General features: G+C 54.9%; 1 protein-coding gene across 1 annotated transcript; it reads left to right on the forward strand.

Moving 5' to 3' along the window:
• Positions 1 to 1,939: 1,939 nt before the first annotated feature.
• LOC111148747 (T-cell leukemia/lymphoma 1B) lies at positions 1,940 to 4,822 on the forward strand. The gene is made up of 3 exons (XM_022505536.1): positions 1,940 to 2,101; positions 4,423 to 4,593; positions 4,772 to 4,822. Exons 1-3 carry the CDS (start codon positions 1,940 to 1,942, stop codon positions 4,820 to 4,822), a joined length of 384 nt encoding a protein of 127 aa, XP_022361244.1.
• The last annotated feature ends 2,758 nt before the right edge of the window (positions 4,823 to 7,580 follow it).

The following is a 7,580-nucleotide window of genomic DNA, read 5'->3' on the forward strand; positions in this document are numbered from 1 at the left end:
CTTACATCTTGTCCCCATACGCATGGGGAGGTGTTTTTCGTCTTACTGCAGACCCTGCTGCCATTTCGGCTGCAGTCGGGGGAAATCTCTTTACTTCTGGTTCTGCCGCCATGTTGCCTGCCTGCGTGCATAGGAGCCTTAAGCCAGGAGCAGGTGCGTTCACCCTCTTCCCCTACTGCCCACCATGCTCAGGCTTTGAAACTGCTTAAGCCTCTGTTTCTTGGTTTATGGGATGTGGATGACAATCTCTAGCTCACGGAGCTATTGGGAGGACATAAATAAGACGACACAGGTCAACTGTCTTGCTTGGCACCATGTTCTGTACCTACTGACGAACTCTGCCCCTAGCCGCTCTACAGCCACACACCTGCTCATCAGGGAGCGAGGCTGAGAATATCACTACCAGAGGAGAGACAGAGGTAAGTACTAGTTACAACAGCATTCCAAGGGCAAGACTGATGGATTGCCCTCGGGGAAGGGGACCAGTGTGCAAACAACTATCCGACATCAGTTCTTGAAGACCCACGATGTACCAGGCACTGCTCTTTACACACATTCATCTGATCCTCATAGCAACCTGGGGGCTGGTACTTGCAGCAGACAGGCTCTGGGGGGCTCCCATGATTCCTGGCTCCTGGTACCCACAGCCTTGTGTGATGAGCCCCCTCTAGATGTGGGTGGGGCCTGCTCCAACCAATGGAATACGGTAACAGATGTAACCCACATATGCGGTCACTTTATCAAGACCATAATGTCCTTTCTCTTAGGACCATCCCGATGCCAGGCCAGATGGGAAGACGCCAGGGGAGAGGTGGAATTGCTATGAAAAAGGCTCCGGCCTCTACAGAAGCTGCCCGGTGATTTCTTCAAAGGTGCTCGCTCTCCCTGCCATTTATACCAGATCAGGAACCCGGCCAGAAATCATTTTTCAGTCTTCCCAGAGGAATGATATCATCTGCATAATTATTGCAATGTGAACTAGAAGACTCATACCTCTGGTTTTCAAAAAGAAAATGATCCCTTCATGGTGCATTCAAACAAAGCCCGGGTGCCCGCCAAATGGCCCACCTCTCGCTTCTGTGGCCTCATGGTGAGCAGAGCTAATAAGATGGCCAGGCCAAGTGGACACTCCGGACCCTGTGGCCAAAGATGGGTGGGCAAGACGGTCACACGCCCTCTCTCCCCAGGCCTGGTTTCTGTCATTGCATGATTCTGATCTCAAATGTCCCTGGGGCACTGGCTCATTCGCGGATGGGAGGGCTTGATTTGTCCTCTGCATGTTGGATATATACCCCCAGGGGGAAGAGCCCACTGTACCTGAGGGAGGCCTCTAAGCTCCGAGAAGGGTCCTGACACGGAGTCCCATGGAAGGAATGATCCCAGGGGTGGAAGACCAGCAGTCTGTGCTAGCCCGGGACCTGGGGCAGGGAGGTTTCCCTGAGGCCTGGGTACAAGCCCTGAGGCAGGGGTGGGGAGGAGCGATCAGGGACAGACTAGGAGTGGAAGGGGACTGGGGAGGGGGTGTGCGGGGAGGGAACTGCAGAGCAATCGTGAGAAGAAAGTAGAGTGTTAGGGAGACACCCCTGCGCTGGGCGCTGGGCGCAGAGGCGGAGGGGGGGGGTGGGGGGGGTGGGGGGGGTGGTGACCTGGTACCCAGGGAGGGGCCTTCCCACCTCCTTTGGCTCAAGGTCCTGTCCCAGCCATCTGGAACTGGCCCAGCCCCTCCAGCCCCGGCCCTTCGGCTCCGCCTCTGCCTGCCCCCTGCAGTGAGCTGCCTTCCCCACCCCTGGGTGGGCCCTTGCTGTGGCCCAGGCCCTGCTCCCCAATGTGGCCCCGCCCTCTGGCCCCGCCCCGCGCGGGAACCGCCCCACTTAAGGCGGCTCAGCAATTGGGAGGGCTCTCTTGTGCTTCTAGGCCCCAGGTGGGTTGCGGTGTTGCCATGGCCTCTGGGGCTTCTCCGTGGCTTGCGGTGCCCCCACAGCTTCTGTGGGCCGTGAGGCCTGGCATCTACGAGGACGAGAAGGGGAGGACCTGGGTAACCGTGGTCGTGCGGCTCAGTCCCTCCCAGAGAGCTCGGGGCAGGGGTTCCCCGGGCAGCACAGTGAGTTGCCAGGCACTGGGGTGCGGGGTGGGTGGGAGGTGGGAGGCCTGCGCAAGGACCTCAGCCCAGGCGGACCTGGCTCATTCAGCAATAAGGGAGCCTGGGATAGAGGCAAGAGGAGACCATTCTCACTTGTCCTGAAAAACAACTCATGCAGGGTCCGAGCGCAGTAGGCTCCCCGCTGTCTGTGCATGACGCAGACCCTGGAAACCCCAGTGGCATGAGCTTATGAGCAGCAGAGGATGCAGCCCTCATTGGGAGGCTGATGGGGCTCCATAGGTCGGGGCCCAGTACTGCTCCCAGTGCATGCTGGGTAAGCTTCACGGATCCGGCCGCTAATCACCTGGGCCCTGCAGCATGAGTAAGAGTTTTCCAGGCCCGGGCAGGAGGCATCGCAACCTAGAGGCAGCAGGTGAGCCGAGAGGGGTAAAAGAAACCTCAGCTTCGGGTTCCTTATCAGCAAAACAGGAATAATTCACCTCTGTGACAGGTGAGTCACAGACCACAGCTGAAAAGCCTTGGGGGCATCTGACAGACACCATCTTTCGGAATCCCACCTGGGAAACGGATCCCAGATCCGGAAGCTAGGGTAGAGTCTAACACCCTTTGCGGCTCAAAAGCTCCCCAGGTGTTAACGGTAATCACTGAGGTTGGAAACAGTGGCCCCAGGTGAGGGGCTTAGAGCCATCGGAGAGGGGTACAATAAATACCTCTGTGTGATACGGTAAAAGCTTGTCAAGTTCTTGAAAATGCCATTTAGGTCATTATAAACGATTCGCTGACATTAAACAATACAGAACACTTCTAACACTCTTTCTTCATAGAGGTTATCCAGAACATTTTTGGTGGAGAACCATGGAAAGACTTTTCCACACCTACCCCAAATAAAGCATGCAAAAAAAAATTCTGGACAAAATATTTTGGTAGTTTGTTTTGTTTTGTTTTGTTTTAGAAGCATAAAAAGTAGTTGGTATTTTTTTTTGTTGTTTTGTTTTTAAATCAGGTAGCAGTGGATGCAGGGGGTTACCTGGAGAATGAGCATTTCCCCTTTTTTAGAATACTTACTTCTTAGTAGTAGACAACGGATTTTCACATATAATCTTGGGATGGGGAGCAGCTTGCTTTCTTTCTTTTTAAGATTTTATTTATTTATTTGACAGAGATTACAAGTAGTCAGAGAGAGAGAGGAAGGGAAGCATGCTCCCCGCTGAGCAGAAAGCCCGATTTGGGGCTCCATCCCAGGACCCTAGGATCATGACCTGAGCGGAAGACCGAGGCTTTAACCCACTGAGCCACCCAAGTGCCCCAGGAAGCCGCTTTCTGAGCCTGAGTGAACCCGAGGTGGTTTCTGTAAACTTTCTGTAAAGGGTCTGATAGTAAATATTTTCCGTGTTGCAGGCCCGAAGGACCCTATGGTGCCTACTGGACTGTGCCCTTGGGCACAACCAGCCAAAGACAGCATGTAAAGGAGTGAGCATCTGTTTATCTGCAATAAAGCTTTATTGACAAAAAGAGCTCACAGGCCATCGTGGGCCTACACTTTGCCAACACCCTATCCAGAGCCACAATCCGAAGGGAAGGAGATTTTGCCATGTAGTTAAACGCATTTCCTCTGCAAAAAGAGCCAGTGGCAAAGTTAAGGCAGCAAAGGGAGAAAAATTATTTGCCCTATGTACGATTGATAAAAGGCTAGTATGCTCATCACAAAGACAGATACTCAGATAAAGCTGCTGTAAAGAAATTTCCATTCTGTTTTGCATAACCAGGGCAGCTTGGTTATAGTTGGTGGGGGTTTTCGCCTACTGTCTACTCACTTTTATACCTTTCTGTGGTGGCCAGATTTCATTTTTTGTGTTTATAATAAGTTTGTGAAGGTCAGGATCAAAACTGCAACATATTTTTGGGGGAAACCCATCACTCCTCGGTTCTAAGGTGTATGGACACCTTACTTTTAAAAAGAAGGTGAAAAAGTCTCTAGAAATGGCCGAGACAGAGGCCCAAGGCATAATCCGTGCAGACCCAAGGTTGCTGACAGGTGGGAAGAGTGGCTAACTTTTCAGGGGTATAGTAGGGTAAGGCAGGGTGCAGGTCGGTGGGAGGACTGTACTAGGGAGGGAGCCAAGAGAGAATCCGTCATCCCAGGTCTAGACCAAATCCCCAAGAGACGGTACCATGGGTTTAGGTCTGGGATTCTGAGAACATTTGCATCAGAAGGGGCAGCTCACGAGCTGGGCCAGGCATCCGGGACTGAGTGTGTTTTCGTGTGCCCAGCTGTTGGGAGCCCTGTCCCTGATGCGCCGCCTCCTCTCCCGTCCCTTCAGCATGAACCCAGCATCACAGTGCACATGTGGCAGATGCCAGTGCACCCCCAGGAGCCCATGTCTCCCAGCCAGCTGACCCTCTCCCAGCTGCCCCTCATGTGGCAGCTCTACCCTGGAAGAAGGTACAGAGCAATGGACTCCAGGCTCTGGGAAGTGGTGGACCATGGCCAGGCAAGTGTGTGGTGGCCCCAGGAGAGGAGGAGCAGGAGCAGGTGCTGGATGCATGCGTGCAAAGTGGGCCCAGGGAGGGAGGGGCCGGGCTGCTGATCCACAAACCTGGGCTCCCCTCTGCTTCAGGTGGCTGGACAAGCATTACCCGGGGGGCTCTGACCCTGCCCCTCTCCTGCAGATTGCCTCCACAGAGCAGCTGATCCTGGCACAGCTGCCACCCGGGCAGTGACTGACGGTGGACAGCCTCTCTGGGCTGATGCTCATGGGCTGGTACGGGCAGGGTCCATGTCCTGCAGTGTGGAGAGCCGACAAAAGCAAGGAGGCCTCTTCTCTTTACTGGAAGATGGTGCTGGTTTCCTTTCCCACTTGCTGCTCCCGGAGCTCATCTCACGAAGCCAACCCCCGCCCCCTCCGATCTCTCATTGTCACTGTGAACCATCCCCCACCTTCACAAAGCACGAGATCTCACCAGGTAATAGTCATCATTTAATTTATGCAAGAATTCTGTAAGGTGCATGTATTAATGTCCCACTTTACAGATGAGAAAGCTGAGGCTCTGTGGGTTGGAAGGATTGCCCCAAGGCCTGGAGCCCGGAAACAGTGGCAATCAAGCTCACGTCCAGTGAGTGTGGCCCTCTACCTAGACCTGACCGTGGCACTGGGGTGCCGTGAGTCTCATCACTGGCAGTGGCCTTCAAGGACCCTGTCTCCACCGGCAGACATCTTCTCTGTTAGACTGACCGGGGTAGGACCCCATGCACTGGAGGGACTGGAGCTGGGTCCTCGCCCTCCCAGTTTGGTCCTGCTTGGATTGGGGGCCCCATTCCTCCATGATGCTCTGCCTCCTTCTGTCTTCTCCCAGGTCTCCCTGGCCCCAGGGATCCTCCGGGGAGGATCTTTGCATACCTGCTCTTCTGTTTGCACCTAGCATGGCCTCCCTGGAGGGAGGGAGGCCACAGTGCCTTTGCTGACTTTGGTTTTCTTGTTTCCCTCAGTAGGCCCGCTCTGCTCAGCTCTGCACTCAGCGTGACCTGCCTGGATGGGCCCCATCTGAGTGCTGGGCCCAGCTCTCCCACTGGCTGCGAGCCATGGTTTCTCCTTCCCTTTTGTGCCCCTGATGCTATCTTCCAGGCGCCCCTCTGCAGGTCCCTCTGAGGCCCCCAGACTGGGCTCCAGCCAGACCCAGGGCCTCCAGTGCCGCCCGTGATTGGAACTTGCCCTCAACTTCCTCCCTTCAGGTGGGGAGCGTCCCAGTTTAAGAGACGGCCTCAGAGGGAGCTAGGTCTGGACTTGGGGCTTGGGTTCTGCTGACCTGCTGGGCCGGAGGAGGTGGAATCCCAGAATATTAGTTACCAAAGTATGACGTGTACCAGGGGGCGCGTGGAGGGACGGACTTGGCCGGTGGTTCTCCAGTTTCTTCCATCCTTATGCTGGTGGACGTGATGCTGGTCCTTGAGGGCTCCTCCCACGGCTGCTTAATTAAACTTGATTGCTTGGGGTCCACCTTGGTGCTGAATCAGAGCTTGTCTTCACCTGGTTTCCAGTGCAGAAAAGCAGGGGCATTTAAGGTTGAGGTGAATTTTAATTTCCCATTAAGTGTTTCCTGTGCTGGGAGGAAGTTGTGATTGGCCCACTTCAGGCACATGATGTCAGGGGACAGGCGGGAGGTGAGCCTCCCCCGGGGGTTCTGTGTGTGAAGCTCTGAGAAGGCAGGCGAACCCTGGCTCTCAGAGACGGACGACACCCCTGCCCGTGTGTCTTTGCGGGATGGCGAAGGGAACCGTCTGAGTGGAGCATGAGGTGAAGTCTGAGGCGCTGGCCAAGGCCACGAGGGAAGAAGAGGGCACTCCCTTCCTTACACCAGTCATAAGAAGATATCACCGGAGGATTTAGTCCTAACCTTAAAAATGAATCCTGAAAGCACAGGAAAATACGGTCATGATCTTGGGGTCCCAGAAACCTTAAAGGAGACACAGAAAGCCAAAGACCATGTAGATGGTTGTTCAAGTTACACGTTTTCTGTAGGACGGCATCCTAGAAGGCAAAGGTGGAGGACATTGGGACCGGATACTAAGCCCCTAGGGTGCAGAATGCAAGAAAACTTCTAGAAGTCTCTAAGAGAAGGAGGCACATGCCAGGAACTAGCAACTTACAGAACAGGAGACACCCAGGTGTGGGAGGGGAGAAGTCTAGATTTTAGAACTCAGAAATCTATGTCCTCGGTGTTGGTAGAAGTAGAGGCTTGACTGGGATTGCGTGGTGGGCGTGTCCATTGTCCCAGCCACTTTGCAGGCTTGGAGGGTGGTTCCTGAAACAGCACACGGGGGCCGTGATCCAGAAAGCTTCCCTACAGCATGAGTGCCACGCTCAGCACTGTGGGCATCGGGGACTGGGTAATTCCCTACCACGGGGAGCTGCCCTGCACATTGTAGGGTGCTTGTCAGCACCCCTGGTCCCTGCCCTCTTCATGCCACCGCCTCCCTCTGCCCCTTCGAAGTTTTGACAAGTGTCTCCAGGAGTTGCCAAATGTCCCCTGGGGGAGAAGTCACTTGCACGGGGACACAAGAGGTCAGGGGAGGGAGCATCATGGTCACAGCTGGGGTCCACTGTGGAGGATGGTTGAGGAAAAGGAGACTCCATGAGCTGCAGTTGGGCTGAGCCCCTTCCAGTTAAAGGCTTCTGTGCTCTGAGAAATAGGCTCTTTAGAAAACCGTCCTGCCCTCAGCAAGCCTTCCCTTTCCCCTGGCCTGAGACGGGTCCCTGGGGGTGGGGGTGGGGTGCCAGGCCGCCCACATCCCGGGCACAAACCAGGCATGACTGCATGACACAGATGAGCGATCTGGCTCAGGCAGAGACCCGGCACCTGAAGTCTCAAACGGCTCCCATGGAAGAAGACATCCAGTGAGTGACTCAGCCCAGAGAGAGACAGAGCAGGGCTCACCCAGAAGCTCATTCATGCCACCAGCCCCACCAGCCCCTCTGTCTGT

Source organism: Enhydra lutris, unplaced genomic scaffold, assembly GCF_002288905.1.
Source record: "Enhydra lutris kenyoni isolate GAN:26980312 unplaced genomic scaffold, ASM228890v2 scaffoldscaffold20, whole genome shotgun sequence".
NCBI classification, from domain to species: Eukaryota; Metazoa; Chordata; class Mammalia; order Carnivora; family Mustelidae; genus Enhydra; species Enhydra lutris.

Coding starts and splice junctions, on each gene's coding strand:
- LOC111148747 (XM_022505536.1), top strand. CDS start 1,940: ATGGCCTCTGGGGCTTCTCCGTGGCTTGCGGTGCCCCCACAGCTTCTG. Junction 2,102..4,422: donor GGGGTTCCCCGGGCAGCACA/GTGAGTTGCCAG, acceptor CCGTCCCTTCAG/CATGAACCCAGCATCACAGT. Junction 4,594..4,771: donor AAGTGGTGGACCATGGCCAG/GCAAGTGTGTGG, acceptor CCTCTCCTGCAG/ATTGCCTCCACAGAGCAGCT.